The sequence below is a fragment of the Pyxicephalus adspersus genome, chromosome 3 (assembly GCF_032062135.1).
Source record: "Pyxicephalus adspersus chromosome 3, UCB_Pads_2.0, whole genome shotgun sequence".
Classification (NCBI taxonomy): domain Eukaryota; kingdom Metazoa; phylum Chordata; class Amphibia; order Anura; family Pyxicephalidae; genus Pyxicephalus; species Pyxicephalus adspersus.
In genome coordinates this window covers 34319810-34338045 of record NC_092860.1, presented here as the reverse complement: position 1 = coordinate 34338045, position 18236 = coordinate 34319810, and the positions used below count along the sequence as shown (strand labels likewise).

The 18236-nt window shown below is 37.9% G+C and overlaps 1 protein-coding gene across 2 annotated transcripts in view; it reads right to left on the bottom strand.

Moving 5' to 3' along the window:
• Positions 1-5770: 5770 nt before the first annotated feature.
• Positions 5771-18236, bottom strand: part of DOCK8 (dedicator of cytokinesis 8) — a 92425-nt gene continuing 79959 nt past the window's right edge. For both annotated transcript variants that reach the window (XM_072404190.1, XM_072404191.1), the window contains 6 exons: positions 17889-17978; positions 17569-17805; positions 16022-16165; positions 15166-15272; positions 13768-13938; positions 5771-7524 (listed from right to left, as the gene is read on the bottom strand). In XM_072404190.1, the coding sequence (XP_072260291.1) occupies positions 7464-7524; positions 13768-13938; positions 15166-15272; positions 16022-16165; positions 17569-17805; positions 17889-17978 (810 nt within the window). In that variant the 3' untranslated portion in view covers positions 5771-7463. The remainder of the gene's footprint in view (positions 7525-13767; positions 13939-15165; positions 15273-16021; positions 16166-17568; positions 17806-17888; positions 17979-18236) is intronic.

Sequence of the window (18236 nt, the reverse complement as noted above, 5' to 3'; positions counted from 1 at the left end):
GCCCCGAAGAGCTTGCAATCTAGGAGGTGGGGGAATAAACACACAATAGGAGGTATGTAATGAAATCTTAAAGGGTATATTTAAAAGTGTAACTAGAATATTCATGAAGAGGGGAATGAATCAGGGAAAGTAAAACATTAGCTAAATGAACTTCAGTTTTAACCCATTGTAATGTATACCCTGTGTGTAATAGTTTATAATGTTTTTTGTTTTTACTACATTACATTTTCCTAAAAAGTTGACATTACATAAACCAGGATATTTATTACCTCCATATAAAGAATACTGCAGTGGTGACTAAAAGTTCCTGGTAATGCTGAATATACAAATGTAAAAAAATCAATCCTTTCACATGAAGAAAATGAGGAGCGAGGTGGCACTGTATAATTCATTTTCTGGAGCTGCTCTTGCATTTTTAGCAGCTATTAATAATTAACTAAGTCATTTGCTCATCAGCTTGTTTTCCTGACATGCTCTCTGCAGGTTATAGGTACAGTTTCCCTGACGACAGTAACAAAATTTAATTACCTTTTCTATCACTGTAAAATTGATTTTATTTCTGGATGTCTAAGTACCTCTTTGTGAGGGCCTAAGTATTAGCTATTAAATTTGAGGGTCGATAGTTTAGTGCCGGCCGCCTGACTAAGGTATACACTGTACAGGATATAATGATGTATTTGTTATCTGCAGAAAATGTGAACCCACGTGTCCTCTTACTGCCAGGATTGTGTTTGTGTAGATTGCCATGAATTAATCGTTAAAGTTGGGCAAAAATCTTCAAGAAACAGATAAAATCTGGTGGCAATCATGCAGAGTCTGTCCTTTGGTACATGTCCTATTGTTGATTTGATAATAATGGATTTCTATCAGACTGATTAAAAAAAATTATATTACCGCAACTGTAATATATTGCATTGAAGTTAATTGCAAAGCCCCCGAACATAGTATTGTCACCATAATTAAGAATTAATTATTGTCACCATACTGAAGAATTAATGCAGTGTTACAATGTTTATAAGGCTAAGTTTAGAAAAGCAGTGTTTTATTGCAACTGTAAAACACTAAGCACCCTGGAGTGGTAAAAATTAAGGTAAATTTGGTACTCATTTGGTCCAATGTTAACTGTAACAGAAAAAAATGCAAGTCTAAATCCAGTCTAAGGCTATTATTATTACACAGTATTTATATAGCGCCATCATTTTACACAGCGCTGTACAAAGTCCATAGTCATGTCACTAACTGTCCCTCAAAGGAGCTCACAATCTAATGTCCCTACCATAGTCATGTCATTAATGTAGTCTAGTCTCCCACATTAATGATGTGGGAGGTAACCTAAGTACCCCAAGGAAACCCACACAGACACGGGGAAAAGCTGCAAACTCCATGCAGATAGTATCCTGTCTGAGATTCAAACCTGGGACCTAGCGCTGCAAAGGCCAGAGTGCTACCTCTGAGCCAGCGTGCTGCCTCAAGGCTACATACACAGGTCAGACAATTCTTGTCTGATAATCGCCTCTGGGCTGATATCGGTTGAGAATCTGGGGTGTGTACAGCACTCTGAAAGACCGTCCTGGCGGATCTACGAAAGTGAAGTGAAGTGGAGAGAGCGCAGCAGGATGCGGCTCCATCGCTCTGCCCCTCCCTCTCCATAGAGCAGATCTACATTTAAAACTCTGTATTCCTGACCTGACTTTAACCTTTTGTTTTAATTTTCTGCATGATCCTACAAGTGCCTTCAGCCTCCCTAGCAATTTTAATGACATTACAATGTTTAGATGTTTTGAAAATAACTCTAAAAGTTGGCAAATTCACTCATCCCTAGATCCTGTTTGCACTGTCTCTCAGTGATAGCTCATCTATAAGACATATTGGTTACATCTCGTGAGCTTTAGTGAGGTCCTGCAGGACGAATCTAGTATGTACCTGGTCCTTAACCACTTAATTAGTAAATTTACCTGGATTTTTATAGCGCCAACATATTACGAAGCGCTGTACACTTTCTCGTGCAAAATTATTTTCATGTCATCTGAAGCTTAACCTAAGTATTAGCAATGTGCACATATTACTGGAGTTTTCTGTAGGGCAGTGCACAAGCTCCTGAAAGGATCCTCCAACACTGATAAGTGTCATTGAGTAGGTGACATGCTGTTTCTAATTTTTGATCATTGTTCTTCTCATAGCTTCTTGAGTGGTTTATAAAAGTCTGAGGAAGTGGATTTTTTTTCCCACAAAATGCATAACTACTATTAAGGTTTTTTGGATGAACAGCTAAATTTTATGTTATGCAATGCACAGGTATCCATAGCTATGTTTGTGGGAAAATATGGAGAGCAGCAATGTGGGCCATCTTCACTGTGCTGTATGCTAATGTCTCCATATTACTGGAGCTTATATGATCAGAAGAACTTCCTAATAACAATGGTGATCAGTAGAGAAGGGCTAGGGGTATAGTAGGGGTAAGTAGATAAGTACGTGTATGTAGAGTGCAAGCCTGTGGACAAGTCCATATAATGTGTACCAGTCATCGAGTGATGCAGGCTGGTACAGTGGCATGAAGTATAAAAGTACACATTTATTACAGTGGTGCTTGCTGGAGAAGTGCATGCTGACAGCAGTAATGAAGTCAGGGGGAAGTACATGTTTGCACTGTTGATAAATAGATAATTGCATGGGAGAATTATGTGACAAATGTATTGTTGCAATGGAGGATAGTGTGAAAGTGTGGTTGCAATGGAGGTCAATGCAGGAGGGGTTAGGGATGAAGTGTGTCATTGCAGTGGAGGTCTGTGCAGAAAAGTGTTGCAGAAGTCAGCAGGGAACTTTAGTTGGAGCAGTGAAGGCCAGTTAATAAGCATGTGTAGGTCATTGGAGAATTATATTGATACAGTTGAGAGGTTTTTCCCATGTAATGTGCAGCGTTACTCTGCAATAAGGCAACCTATCCATTTTAAATGGACTGGCAGCACGCCTTAGCACAATAAAAAAAAATATATATATATTATTTTTTAAATGCATGGTACTACATTGCATGATGTGTTTTATGATGTACTGACATTCAGATGTGTTCTCTCTTATGTAATACTCATAAAATCATTTCTATGCATGTAATGTAAACCTTTCCTAACCTTTTTGGCATTAACGATTGACTTGAGTTCCTTTGTAATAAAATCCATTTTAATAATGGGTGACTACAGATCTCAAGAATACATCTGACCTTTTCTGAAGCTGGATTAAAATATCCTAACTCAGGAGCCCCTTTTACCATTCATCTCAATGTGAACTGTGACAGGGGAGGGGGAAGAACAATCTGCTATTGTATGGAGCAGACAGAGGTCACAATTCTGAGGGCCTGTGTACACTGTCACTATTTACACTGCACAGACCAACAAGTCACAATAATACATGTAAGCCAGCTAAAGTCCAGAAGGGAAGTCCCAGATGACAAAAGTGAATAAACAACAAGAGCAGATAAAGTGGGGTCATCCTCAGAGCTGATAACAAAACCTAAAGACACAGCAGATGTTTATAACCAGTTCATTGAACAGATTTGGCTAGGGCTCTATTATTCAGATTACAGGCTTTGTAGCAGTAATGGTAACTTGATAAATATAAAGGGTCTCATTAACAACCCCCAACTTGCCTATAGTGCCACAATTGTAACCATACCTAAGTTATAGACTTCAGTGTTGCCCTTTAATTTTAAAGAGCTGTTTGCAGAACATTGAGACGCACATAGGAAAAAACATGTTTTTGTGCATAATTAGAAGATAGGATGAAATTAATATGAATATGACATGCTCAAAGTTTTGCAATCAATAAAAATATGATATTTACATGGTAAATGCAAATGCCATTCAGATCATTGTGGGTGCTAGTACATAGGGAAATAATTCTTCATTGGTGGTACTGGATCAGGTCAGGGGGGACTTGATTCAACCACTCCATCTCACCCCATGTGGGCCTGCGATAACATTTTTTTTTTTCTAATAGCACAGATTTCACCTGTAATGCCACACTACTTCCGCTGTAAACCCAAAGGTTCCATCATTGAACCCTAGCTGAAATGGTATGGCTGACATTTTAAAAACCACACTAGAATAAAAGCAGCACGTAGAACAGCAGCTAAAACTCAAGTGGTTAATTCCAAGAGCCGTTTTATAATATTATGCTTTTATACTAAATTTACATTCATCTTTACTTTCTTTCCACTCTTTAGTTTTCCACAAACAGTGTATTTTTACTGTGCAAGGCAGAAAAAAAAACAAAATTCTGTGCCAGCTTTAGTAAATCACGGCTGACAACTGAAATGAAAAGTCAATAACAAAACAACAAGGGTAGCAATTATGTCAACAAAGTTAGCTATATATCTTCGGTCACAGGGCTATGAGGAGGTCATGTAAGTGTGAGGCTGGGACTTATACCCAACCTAGGAAGCTCCTGCAGAGGCAATGAGTCCCCTCCTCTAACACGGCTGTACAAAAAGTTTGATTAACTTGAGATACACAATTGCTACCATAAAATGTATTATTTACTTTTAGTTTCAATCTTCAGCAATTATTTTATTTTTTTAGCTTTGCAATTATAGTAACATACAATGTTTGTGGATAGGAATTCTGCAGTGTTTCCCTACTTATATAATTTGTTCTCATTGATTTTCTAAGAAGGTAAAAGTGCAGGAATGCTGCAGGTGTACTGTAGTAAATGTTTTATGGAAAACACATATAAATGAAGTCAGGGGTACATTGTTTAAGGTAAGGTAGACCTTGCAACTTAGTACTCACTATCAACAAGGCAAAGAGATATTATTAGAGTCTTGCATTATAAATAATTGAGATTTTGTTATCTTTAGGAGAACTGATGTTTCCTAAAAATCAACATTCCTGCAAATCAACACTGTACAGAGTCAGGATACAGAAAGTCAATGTAATATTCAATTTACTAGTAACTGTCCAAAAAGGTTTGTTTTATGATTGCCATGGATATCATGCACCGTATTGCTATTTATACATCCTGTTGAGTAAATCCTAATATTTTTAATGATGATTTTTGCCCTTGATTTTAAAACGTTGTAACTGTGAGAGAGTTAGACCCACGTGTGTTGTAGCTTGAGATCAAGCAGGAGAACTTTCCTCAATAGGGAAAAGATGGGAATTATAAACTAAATATATTCTTGTTATTGTACTTGTATCAGTTGGACCTAATATTGTTTTCTCTTAAATTCTATCATCTTAAGGCTACGTACACACATGCAATAATTATCGTTGAAACAGAACGATTAATGACTGATCGGGCGATAATCGTTAACACAAAAAGTGCACAACAACTGGTCAACGACCACGACGAACGAGGAATGTTGCTGGAAATGAACGACTGTCCCGGCGGATCTGATTGGGCACCGATCGTTCACTATCTATTGTGTGTGTGTATGGTCGTTCTGTGATCGTGGATTGTCCTGTGATATACTTTCTCCTGTACATGTCACTTATTGCATCGTTCAAATGATCGTATCTAATGTGTATACATTATTGGTGGATTTGACCGATCGTATCGTTTAAGCATGTACAGAATAATGCACAATATGCTCATTCAAAATAATCGTTGAATGGTCTTTTTCAAACGATAATTATTGCCTAACACATACTATATTTAGGATTCACAAACAACAAACCAGAAAAAAAGAAAGAATCACAGTATAAAACTTTGAGGGGAACAAAAACTCAACAAATGCAAACAATTACAAAGATCAAGCAAAGAAAACATAGGCAGTGGATAGTTTCACAGTTTATTTTATTAAGCTTTTTTCCAGTCAAAGCAAATACTGACATTGTATAATCTATTAATAAAAAAATAGCTATAAAATGTTTCATTTTTAAAAATAGGCTTTGTGGAATGTTTATCAAACTTTTGAACATGTTACAATCTAAAGGAATAACATAAAATAGCAGGATTTCCAAGGACAGTACTGTATAATTAACAACTACAAAAATATACAAACTCATTATCAAATATACAAAGATGAAACACTTTTATTAGGGTAACATCAGTGAAAGTTACAATATGGTACCGTAATAATATTTAAATTTATACATCTATGTAGGACAGGAAAATGGTATATTTTAAATAGTAAATAAAATAGTTTTAGCAGGTTCCTTCCTACACTGCGGAAAAAAAATCTTTTCTATGCATCTTTTCCAGTATGCTGCGCTTATACAATTTTTTATTTTATTATTTACACCTCTACCCCTACCCTGCAGACATAAGAGTGCATGGTATCTATCTCCATTGGCAGTACTGAAGTTCTTTATTGAATTTTTATGCACTACACTATATGAACATTGTAAAAACGAGTAGAATCACATATGACTACATCCCAAAGTGTTATTTACCCATGACATTACGTTTTTTAGGTATATATAAAAATGACTAATGTTACACCATGCTGTACATTCAATGATATATTATTGGTAGTTTCTAATAAATAATTATACCTGTTCCAAAATATTTCAAGTGCCTTACGTAAATGGTTTAGGAATAAATAACTGGATGATAACATAAAATAATATAATTGTCATGATATAAGTTACACTAATTTTTTTTACTTCTCTTTTGTTCTTGATCCTAAATTCTGTGGTGCTGACACAATTTATCTCTGCTGTTTGGCTGCCATGCTGTTTGAAAAGCCTGACAACTAATTCTGACTGACTGCAGAGCTAGGGCCACCGAAAAGTAATGGCATTAAATTTTTTAGGACATGGATCTCTGGATTGTGGGGCCAGGAAGGAAGTGTAATGAACATCCGTACACATCGGCATTTCTGTGTTAGTTCTTTCATCTACCATGCCTAGATCAGCAATATTTAAGATGATTTCTGCCCTAATTTAAATTTGTGTTTGACTTTATTGTGAGGTGAGAATGAGCAATTCAATGTTTTTGCTGAGAGCTGATATATGGTTACTTTTAGTACCTCTGCCTAAATGCAATTCCATCTTCTCAGTACCATTAAATAGGAGAGAAACAGTCAAAAAGCTTATAAAAATACATAAAGGTTCCCTGCTTATGAAATAACATCAATAGATAACAATTACGTATCCATTTAAAAAATACAAATGCAACTAATAAATATACTGTCTTGGCATCACCATTTTGTAATGGTTTGTATAGTACAATGGGAGAGGGAGGGTCAGTACCACATGCACATAAGAAGGTGACCAAGCTGGGTGCTTAACAACTGCAACTGAAAAATGTGAAGTCACTAATGTGGCTGTCCCATCTCACAGAGTAGGGGGGAACCTTCAAAGTGGCTGCACAAAATTACAAACCCTTTGTCACCCATATTGGTGCTCTGCCTGGAATTAATTTTGTAGATTTTTTGTAGTCCATGCTGGAGATAAAATATTAACATCAGTGTATGATCCTCATATCTGGAGGGTTGCACATTTAGCACGTGTGGTTCCATGAGTTCATCAATTGCTTTGAGAGATCTGTGAATCATATTTTCTGAAACTGGACCTATGGAACAGTCCTCTAAAAGACAGAAACATCACAATAATTAGGAATTATTTGAATTATGTAGCATGGCAAAACATATTAATTTACAAATAATTTTCTGCAAACAGAAAACTAAACCAGAAGAAATCATCCAAATCCATTGCTCTCTTGAATATCAAGGAACTCATGATTAGATTATGATTGGAAGAAATATATCATATTTGGTATAAGTTGTTTTATAGACAACTTTTTTCAGCTTTTGGTAGAATGTAGAAAGGTTGTAATCCTGGTAAGACAACCTAAAACAAATTCTAGTTCAGTCTGTATTGCTGGATTAATTCCTTCATCTCCATGTTCATCTGGTTAAATGGTTGTCCTTGAGTCAATCATTGTCAGTGAGATTTATCTTATGATCCCCAAATCTTTTCCTACTAGCTTCTATCATCAAGTTTGTACCTGTTGACCCTGCTTTCCTGTTACGTATCCAGTGTCTCTGGGCATTTTGGAAGAGGGTGTTTGGGTCACCCGCACATTTGCCTGGGCAATGATCTCAGCTGATTGGGGTTCCCAACCTCTTTTTTGGGGGTCAGGTGGGATCTTGGTGCAGTAGTATAGGCTTCCTGGACTTCCAAAGCCCTTTTTGGTACATGCAAGCTTATGGATCTCCAGGTGGAATGCAAGATTTACGTACTTTTGGCACTGTCTTTGAAACTGTACCCAGTAGCTAGAGGATAAGCTGAAACAAGTGCCCGCCTTTAATGGCACCTGGTGGCCACAGGCCCAGGAACTGGGAAGGAGTTCTGGACACATCAGAGCAGTGTACTTAATCATCATGTGAGTATCATCTTCTTGGTCACCTTTCTGGAACTTTGTGTGATTATTATGTCTCAACAGCATTGAATCCCTGTGGAAGGCAGGCACAGTCAAATAATGCCACAATGGTGGCTAGGGCGTAACTAGATATCAAAGGGTGGAAAAACTTTGGATAGTCCATGGAGGTTGCGCATGACTGCCAGTTACCTGCCGAGGGGTCACATGCCAACTCATGTCTCCGCAGGCATCAGCAGGTTACTGTCTTTGCATTGTCTATTCCCTGCTTTGCCTACTGGCCAATCACAACAGCAGAGTTGGGAAAGAGAAGTTGCATGAAAAATAGTTGTCAGCAGAGAGGTAAAAGTGACACTACCAGCCCCCTGGCCCAGTACTCACCTCCAGGGCCCCACCACTCTTCTCCCTTTCAGAACCTGTGACTGCAAAGAGAGGTTACTACCATAAACATCTCTTGTACAGTCTCTTGTCTTTCAGAAGAAAGTGATTTAGACAGTGATCCCACCTTAGATGACATTTAGTTTCTCTAGTTACTCGTCTGGAAGATGATGGGAAGATAAACTGAGTTATTACTTGATAAAGGTTTTTGGCCTTTGTGTTTTTCGTAGCATTTAGTAAATACGGTCTCTCATTTTAAATAGCCTTTTGCATTACATGGCTAGGCAAAGACATTTCTTTAGTTAGCTATCCTGAAAGGATTTTGAAAAATAAATGAACAAGTAATAAATTATTAGGTTTTCACCAGCATTGCCTGTCCTGGTCAAGGCTGAACAGATTTGCTGTCAAAGGCTAGGTACACACGTGCAATAGTTCTTGTCTGATAATCGGGTAAGGGCTGATATCAGATGCGAATCTTGCGTGTGTACAGCACTCGTCGTCCATCATCTGAACACCAGAATGGTGGATCCACGGACAACGGACTACGAACGTAAAGAAAGTGAAGGGGAGAGAGCGCAGCGGGGTGCCGCTCCGTCGTTCTCCCCCTGCTCTCTTCATAGAGCAGAACGGTGCCGTATGTACAGCACCGTTCATGCATTGTGCTGTCATTAGACGTTGGAAAGGATTTTGAAAGATCCTTTCCAACGACAAATATTGCACGTGTGTACAAAGCCAAAGAGTGAGAAGATCCCTGAATATTTCCTAATAACATGTATCAGGCAGGGAACCTTAAATGATAAAATGTTCAATGATAGTGAAATGCTATTTTTAAAAAAACAGGAGAAAACAATCCACCTGTTTTTCCATATCAGCGCCTATGTATTAGAGAAGGTGATATCAGACTGGAATGAAAATGTTGTGGTCAATAAATACATTCTCTAATAATTAGACATCCTCCTCCATGACAAGAACAAAACACAGATCAAGCTTGCCTGCAATTCCCTGCATGCTTGGAATGCTTTCACCTAGCTCCAGCCATCTGTGAAGTGAAGGAAGACTCCAGCCCACTACTCTGAGATTCTTTATTCTGTTTACAATCTACAGAAATAAAAGCTTCTTTGTCACTGGGCCATTTGTCAGTCACAAACCAACTCAAAGCAAAGACAAGTTTCCCACTGAATAAACAGACTGTGGCACACTGGCAATGACATTGGTAATGGACAAGTGTTGTAGGACACACACGAAGCCTGATCAAGGCGTCAGGGAGAGATTTACACTCCCTATTTTTATCAAGAAGTAAACACTCCATCAGCAAGAAATGTCAAATATGTTCAGTGCAGTGATAAGAAATTATAGCATAGGATCAGATCCAGGTGCTAAGTGCATACTTGCTTATAAAATTGGCATTTTCATTTGGAATTTGAAAAACAGTAAAGCCTCCAAAATAAGGTGTTTATTCTTTATTATAGAATAACATGTAGAGTCATGCAAATCATTTCTCTATGCCCTATGGCTACCTGTATTTCCAGAACCGATTATTTATAGCACAGGTGAAGCCTAATATTATAATCATTTAAGGCTTGTTGGCAATCTCCAGTTCAGTGCATGGAAACAATGGTTTTTGCCTAAAATTTGGTTTAGCCAAGAACCTGGGTGATCCAGCAAACCTGGAATATATGTCCTCAAAGTCATTTGCTACTAGTTTGGAAATGTTTAAAAACCTGGACCAGATCTATTCCAGGTTTGCAGGACCACTCAGGTTCTTCTATGATAATCTGTCTTCTCCAGTCTTGGAAAGCTTTAATAAATGAGCTCCATTGTGACGAGTTCCTTGTAAGGTGTGTGTATGTATGTATATATATATATATATATATATATATATATATATATATATATATATAAAAATCCTGTTTAATATTCATAAAAGGTAGTGAAAGTTTGGGCATTGAAGTTGAGCTCTGTGTGACATGTAACCTTTATTAGGCAAATTGCATTGTACATTCAGAAAGCCAAAGTTTTTTTTCTTAAACCCGTAAGAGCAAAATAGTTTTTAATATTTTTCAGGTTGTATAGGTTGGCAGTCCTTGATACCTAATTTTGATATACATGCCTAGGAAATAAACCAAAGGATGTATTATATTCCCTTTTTATCCAGAAGTCAGGGGCTGAGGGTTATTGAGGCCTGACATACCTGACTTCTGGTCTAATCCCCACACACCACCCGCCTAAATCTTGCTGATAATGATACCCTAAATGGCCATCAAAGTGCTCTGACTTGTCTGATGGATGACAAGCACAAGCCCAGTTCAGAACAGACCTTGGTCCCAAGTGGCAAAGCAACTAAACCACAGAAACTCATAAAAGAAAGTTTTGTGGTTTTGGTACTTTTAACATTTTTAAAATGACTGACAGGTTCACTTTACTCCTCTAGAAAACACATCCCTAGTGATATTCACTTTTTGATTCATGGCCTTTTCTAGCTTAATCTTTCAGTGGAGTCAGCACATATGGTTAGAGGTATCTTGTTTTAGCATCCATAGTTCTCCCCAGAGGTTTTTAGCCGGTTGCTCCGCCCGGCTGATTTGAATACCCCGCCCAGCTCTCGGCAGCTCTCATCCTCGCATGCACGGATCTCAGGCTGCTCTGTGTCATCCGTTCAGAGGATTGCACACAGCTCAGCCTTCGTGTGAAGGGGACACAGGCAGCCCCGCCCCCATCTCATAGCACAAGCTCTGCCTGTGAAATGTATCCACTGCTAGCTCTGCATGTCATTCTGCATCCTCACAGCTCTGTGTACAAACCTCCATATCTCCTGAACTGTATGTCACAATGACATGTAATTTTCAGGGTGTACAAGGGACCCTCATAGATACTAGTTATTATAATTTCAGCCCCCCAGGTTCAAAAAATTTCAAGATATGGAGGTCACAAATGTAAAAAGTTATGAAAATTGAACTTTGGGGTAGCTGTTTCTGAGGAAAGTGCAACTAGGAGTCCTAAATTGAAAGTGCAAATTGGGGACCCCGGAGCCACTAACATAGCAAGGTGCATTGGGGTGGGGCCCCTAAATATATACCTACTTGTCAAACTACTGTCTGCTTCTCTTCTTTTTACACCAATTTCTCTGGGGGTAGGGGGTACAAAACTGAAAATATAGGTGCAAGTGGCGGGCACATTCTCTCCTTACAATCTCTTCATGCATCGTGCAGTCTTTTCTCGTTGGAAAGGATCGTGAAAGATCCTTTCCAACGAGAAAAATTGCAGGTGTGTATGCAGCTTTACAGGGCAGGCATTACAAAGTTGTAACAATAAATTGGGAGAAGGTAGAACACTGAAACAATAAGAGGTTACTGGATACCCATGGCATAAACAACTGGGAGCACTAAATTTGCCGTGTTTTGCCACACCCCTTTTTTTACCACCCGGCTACAGCTTCCTACCACCCGGCTGAAAAAAATTTCTGGGGAGAACACTGGCATCCATTCCAATGGAATAAAAAATGTTAGTGCCTTTATATGGAGAAAGGTGTTTGTGGTGTACCCACAAGTTAAGTCACATTCAGGGACCCTACGGAACCTCTACTAGATTCACCCTGTCCTTCCTCATAGTATATAACCCTATGTTTGACAAGCACCCTATGTTTTTTCAATTTTTTGTCTATAGAACTGGAGTAGGGATGGAAATTGTTCTATGAAATTCAAAGAGATTCATATACTAACATGTATGGATCACCAGGCACCTATTTAAAAAGTCAGAATTGTGCTGCACACCTAATCTAAAGTTCCCTCTAAATAAAAAAAAACATATCATGAATCCTTTTGTGTAAAGAAACCACTGATCTAAGACTGATCTAATTTCCATTCCAAGTCATCAATTAAGTTGTAGGCCATGTACATAGATTTTGCAACTTTAACCTGTACAGTTATGTGAAAAAGTAGGTACACCTCAAGGTTATCACTTCAGTTTATCTTGAAAGGAGATCTAATGTTTTATCTGTGTAAATATGTTGAAAAAGTCATCATATGAAGTATACTAACTTTTGTACATGACCATAAACTTAACTTTATTTATGTGATAGTTTGCCTTTTGGAATTATTGGTATGGCAATGTGCCCTTACGTGCAATAGCTGTCTCTTGTGCAGCATGTTATGAGTGCACTAAAAGACATCCCACAGTATGGACTACACCTGCACATTCCTTGCTAATCTTAGTTTGCCATATTTTCACACATAACTTTTTCCACAAGATTTTATTTATAACACACATATCTCCAATTATTTTGCAAAAAACATTTACAGTTCAGTTTTAAACATAAACATACACACACCCACAAGACACTATACATACCAAAAACCCCACTAAAATTTATCGAATACTCACAGGCAATACTGGCACATACACGTTCACAAAATACACCAGTATACCTAATGCATTTAAACATTTTATGATGCTGACAGTTTATTCCTTTACTAATATTAACATATACATATGATCACAGCACCATCCGTCTCATTCAGGCTCACATTAAGTTTACCCAGTTCCCTAATTCTAGACCCATGTTATATATAAACGGCTCTATTTTTGTGGCATTACATACATTAGTACTCATGTAACGTCACTCCCACACCACAATCTACTCTCAAACTTAATTCCCGTACACTGCACTATCTGCCCCAACCCATGCCCTTCCACCATTCCGAGCGTTCTCATTGAAACTGTGTAGGTGACCGGATGAGAAAACAGCCTTTGGCTCTGATAGTACATCACCTCTTTTTGGCAACCTCCTTATACACATAAGCATGGCATACTATATCCCCAGGCAGCTGCCTCTAGCCCTCAGCCTTAGGAATAGTGTTGTGAGTGTACACTAAAGAGCTGTGCAATCTAGAACAGATAAAACGTTAATGAACTGTAAAGGCACTACAGTAAGTCAAGATAAGCTGACATATTCTTTGACAGTTCTCTCAGGCACATTCAGCAGACACTATTTGATTAGGAAATCTACGAAAACACCAACCTGTTTTAATTTTTTTATATATTACTTAAGGAACGAATAACACTTATGACACAAACCTTGTTTCGCTCGGAGTCTTTATCACTGTTTTATACAACTCAGGAATTTTGCGTTCAAGCATTGGCCGAAGATTCTCTTTCAGTTTGTTGTAGTTTTTCTTCAATTCTTGCTGATATTCCCTCTGTTCAAGTGTAATAAGTCTCTTGTTTTTCTCTACTGCATCTCCACACCTGAAAAATGAAGTCTATTGTTATCCACTCTATAGGGGTTCAAGAAAGGGAAGCGGATAGTTGTGTAAGAGGGCAGTAAATTTTGATGGGTTTTTTCTTTACTCCCTTTGTTCCATTACCTGTTTTTTTTTTTTTTATTTTATAGCCGTGAATACCCTTGCAAAAAGGCTAGGAAAGTCGGAGGTCACCTGAAGTGACTTTCCTAGCCTTTGCGGTGGTTTGCTCTGTATGCCGATCATACCATTTGGTACAAAAATGGACAAAATAGAATAAATAAGTTTATACACTGCTATAAAGAAATTAGCTAATTAAAAAAAGGAGTGTGATCCGCCTTTTTCCTGTTGATGAAAGGGCTCCTTCTGCGCATGCCCAGAGATGCTCGGAGGTATCCCAGGAGGCTCTGTGCTCCCATTAATTTCTGATCGCCTAGGCCAAGCATGTCCAAAGTCCGGTCCGGGGGCCAATTGCGGCCTGTGTTCAGATTTCCACCGGCCCTCAGGCATCATAACATCAATTATATGCGGTCCGCCAGCACTGTTGACCACAGTAAAAAATACTGAACATGCGTACTAAAAAGCTATTTCATATTTCAACCGCCTTGCAATTATTGGCCCGCTACGGGCATAATTGGCAGGGCGTGCACAGGGAATCCCCTATGTCAATAGTGGGCGTGTGCTGGGCGGGACCCACACTGACCACACCAACTCTGATTCCAAGGACGTCCTTTGCATGGAGCACTGCCATCGGACTCAGATGTGCACAGGGAATCCCTCATGTCACCCTGGTGGGTGTGTGCTCTGTGGGACCCGCGCAGACCACGCCCACACTAACCCTGATTTTGTGCTGGATGGTCGGCCCCCACACATTTTCACCTCACCAAATCTGGCCCTCTTTGCTAAAAGTTTGGACACCCCTGGTCTAGGCGATCAAAAATTAAGGGGGCAGTGTTGCACTTGAAAAAACACAATCAAACAAAGTTTTTACTTTAAATAAAAGGGTTGTCTCCCTTTTTTTTGTAAAGTGAAAATTTAGAGAGTTTAGGTACGCTTAAAGGATTATATATTCTGCATAAGTTTACTAATTTGGTAGGTTTAAGTCATGTTCATGTTTCTAAATAAAATATAGTAAATCAAATTCTAATTATGTAAAGTACATATACCATCCTAATACAATTTCTAACATTTGACCAATGTGTAAATTACAGATATCGGCTTCTTCCATACTCACCTCATAATAAATTCCTTGAAACACAACCTCAGCTTGTTGTGATGTCGATACAGTTTAGGATCAGCAGGAATGTCAGCCAGAAACACTTGAGCTACCTCTAGTGGTCCCTAAAATGCATACAGAAGAATGATTAGTTATGAGCTAGGTCATCATGGCCTCATATTTTATAACAGTGCTTGTTGAAACATATAAAATATTGCTAGTGTTCTCACTAATCATTAATAACGTTTTATGCATTGTCTCATATACCACACACTACCACACACCTAAAACAAATGCTGGATGAGGCTAGATGATCGCACATTTTGAGTGCAAATTGCTGCTTATCATGCAATAGCATAATATAGATGGATCTGAGACACCTTTTGAAGTTTAATGTAATTAAGACTAAAGAGTACACACATGCAATAATTGTCGTTGGAAACAAACAACACACAAAAGGTTGTTCGATAATTAACATCGTTCGAACGATCGTATCTAGTGTGTGTACATTGTTGGTGGATTCTATAATCCAATAGTTGAATGATCGTATTGTTACAGCATGTACAGAATTGTGCACAATACTGTGCTAATTATTACACACCTAGCCTCAGGCAAATGATTATACTTTGCCAAAACTGTTTTAACCATCTCTGCTAATAAAACTGTCACAGTAGCTAAATCTATGATCAGGGTAGTTACATTATTTTTGACTAGGATAAAAAAAAAATACATTTACAATAAATTATTTAATAATTGCAGTGCAGCTTGCATAATGATATCCCAGTGCCACATATTGCTGGTCAATAATAGCAATGACATGTAATATGTCATGTCAATCACCCTGTAACAATAATAAATATCTTCCTATTCATACCTGATTTACTGTAGCTCCTACTGAACCCTGCAGCACCATCTGAAGCATCTTTGCATCTGGTGGCTCCTGGTTGGTAGCAACAGCCAATTCAAGAGTTTTCTTCTGCATATCTTCTATTGCAACCTCAATCGGGGTCAAGGTGAACTAGAAAACAAATGTATCCATTAATATATTTTTATAAAGTTTGATGGATTTTCACCTGAGGAAATGCAAGAATTACATATTTGTTACTTTGGTTCTCTTTTTCAATTTTAGTGCAAACACCAAATCTCCACAAATGTATTTGTCAGCTGCACTCATGCAGCAAAATCATTAAATAACATAGTTTTCTTGGCTGTGCTATGGGTGCTATGTTTACTGTATCACTAAAAGCTGGTATTGAACATGTCAAGACAATGCCAGGCTTTAGATCATTGTGAATATTTTTCATTTAGAGCTAAAAATGCATAATCCTACTGATAGAAATGATGCAACTGTCAGATGTGAACAATTAATACATCTGTTTCCATTTATATAGGTTTCATTTGTTTACAAAATACTCCTCAATCCCATTTCAGGCATGGCACCATGTCTTTCAGTAAACATACATCTATTGTATGCTGGCTGCCAGTGTAAACACAATGAAGCACATTGTGACATTGTCAGGACCTGTACTGTTTTGTTTTCCTGGATCAAAGAGAAGCATTGTTATATATCTGTAGCAGTAAATCTCATTAAAGCTTTATGTGAAGTGGTTTCTTACATAGATAGGGCAGGTAACAGGTTGTTTTAGGCCAGCTATACACATGGAAGATCTGACCAACCATTACAGCCTTTGATATTTGGAAACCAATTTGAATTGATTTGTATACTTTAAACATCCATAGTATGTCTGCTGAGGCTCACTTTAATCACTGTCAGCAGGATTTTTGTTATGCTGCCCATAGATTTTAGAGTTTTTGATGCACCACAGGGCAGGAAATCAAACAAGTTCTGAAGAGTTCCCTGTGACGCAATTTTATGTAAAGGGACAAGGCAGAAGATGGATAGAAAACTAGTGAGCCCTTCAATTTAAATCCCACATTCCTGCTTGTGATTAAATATGCCACAGCTAATTTTTTTTCTATATTAAAGTATAAAAAAAGCCAAATTTTTTTTTTATTTGGGATAGTGTGTTTAGGAGTTTAAACCTTTTTTTTTACTGTCTGTATCCTGATTGGAATACTAAAAAAACATGACAGTGGATTTAACCAGTCCCAAACATTTTGGCTTTAAATATAAATTTTTGATTTTGTCATATATATCATGTTTTTTTCATTTCTTAGAGGGTTGTGCAGACTCATCATAATGATCTTCCTTCTAAAAAACAAACTATAACGTTGGAGTATAACGTTGGAAGCCAAACTGAGCCATAATTGCCAATGAAAGTCTTACAAGACACAAAGAATACGAAGACAGTCATGCAGTAGCCACAACTATAAATGGTCACTGTTCCCTAGTCATGGTTGAACCACCTGAAAAATGGGTACATTCTATATGAGACCTGCACTGTTTGTCCTGCTATGTACCTCTTCTTTCTGGATGACATTTATGCGGGTCTTGATATATGGGAATGCATGCATTGTTGTCAGGATAGTTTTCCTCTTGTACTGTTCATTAAGTTCCCCTCGTGGACGTCCATCTAGAGTGAACGGTGTGGTATACATGAATCTTCGCAGGTTATAGTTCTTCTCAAAATAGGTCATCCTGTATTTCATCTCATACTCCTCAAAGTATGGTTCCACAAAAGTAATCTGGATGTAAGCCTTAAAAAATGCAAGATAATTTACTGAGTTGTAGCGAAATTTGTACAAATAAATATTAATAAAGGTTTATAAAAATGGTGTACCTTGTTGGGGTCCAACTTTGATTTGTTCACTGGAGTTGAATCTTTAATGACTTCTACTGCATCCTCTCCAAAACAATTCCCATAAAATGCCTGCAGTAGAAACAGAGATGTACCATTAATACTTACCACCCTTGCCCCAATGTTTTTAAGATGTTGATGTTTCTATTTTTTAAAATGTATGTTATTACTAAACTGTTTAATTTGTGATTTTTCATTATGCATCATTCTTTTTCTGTGTATGCCCTATGCCATAGACAAGGGAGGAAGATGAGCAGGCATAAACTGGCTACCAAGCTATCTGAAACATCATGAATTTCAATGATTTGAAGAAGAAAGAAAGAGAGAAGC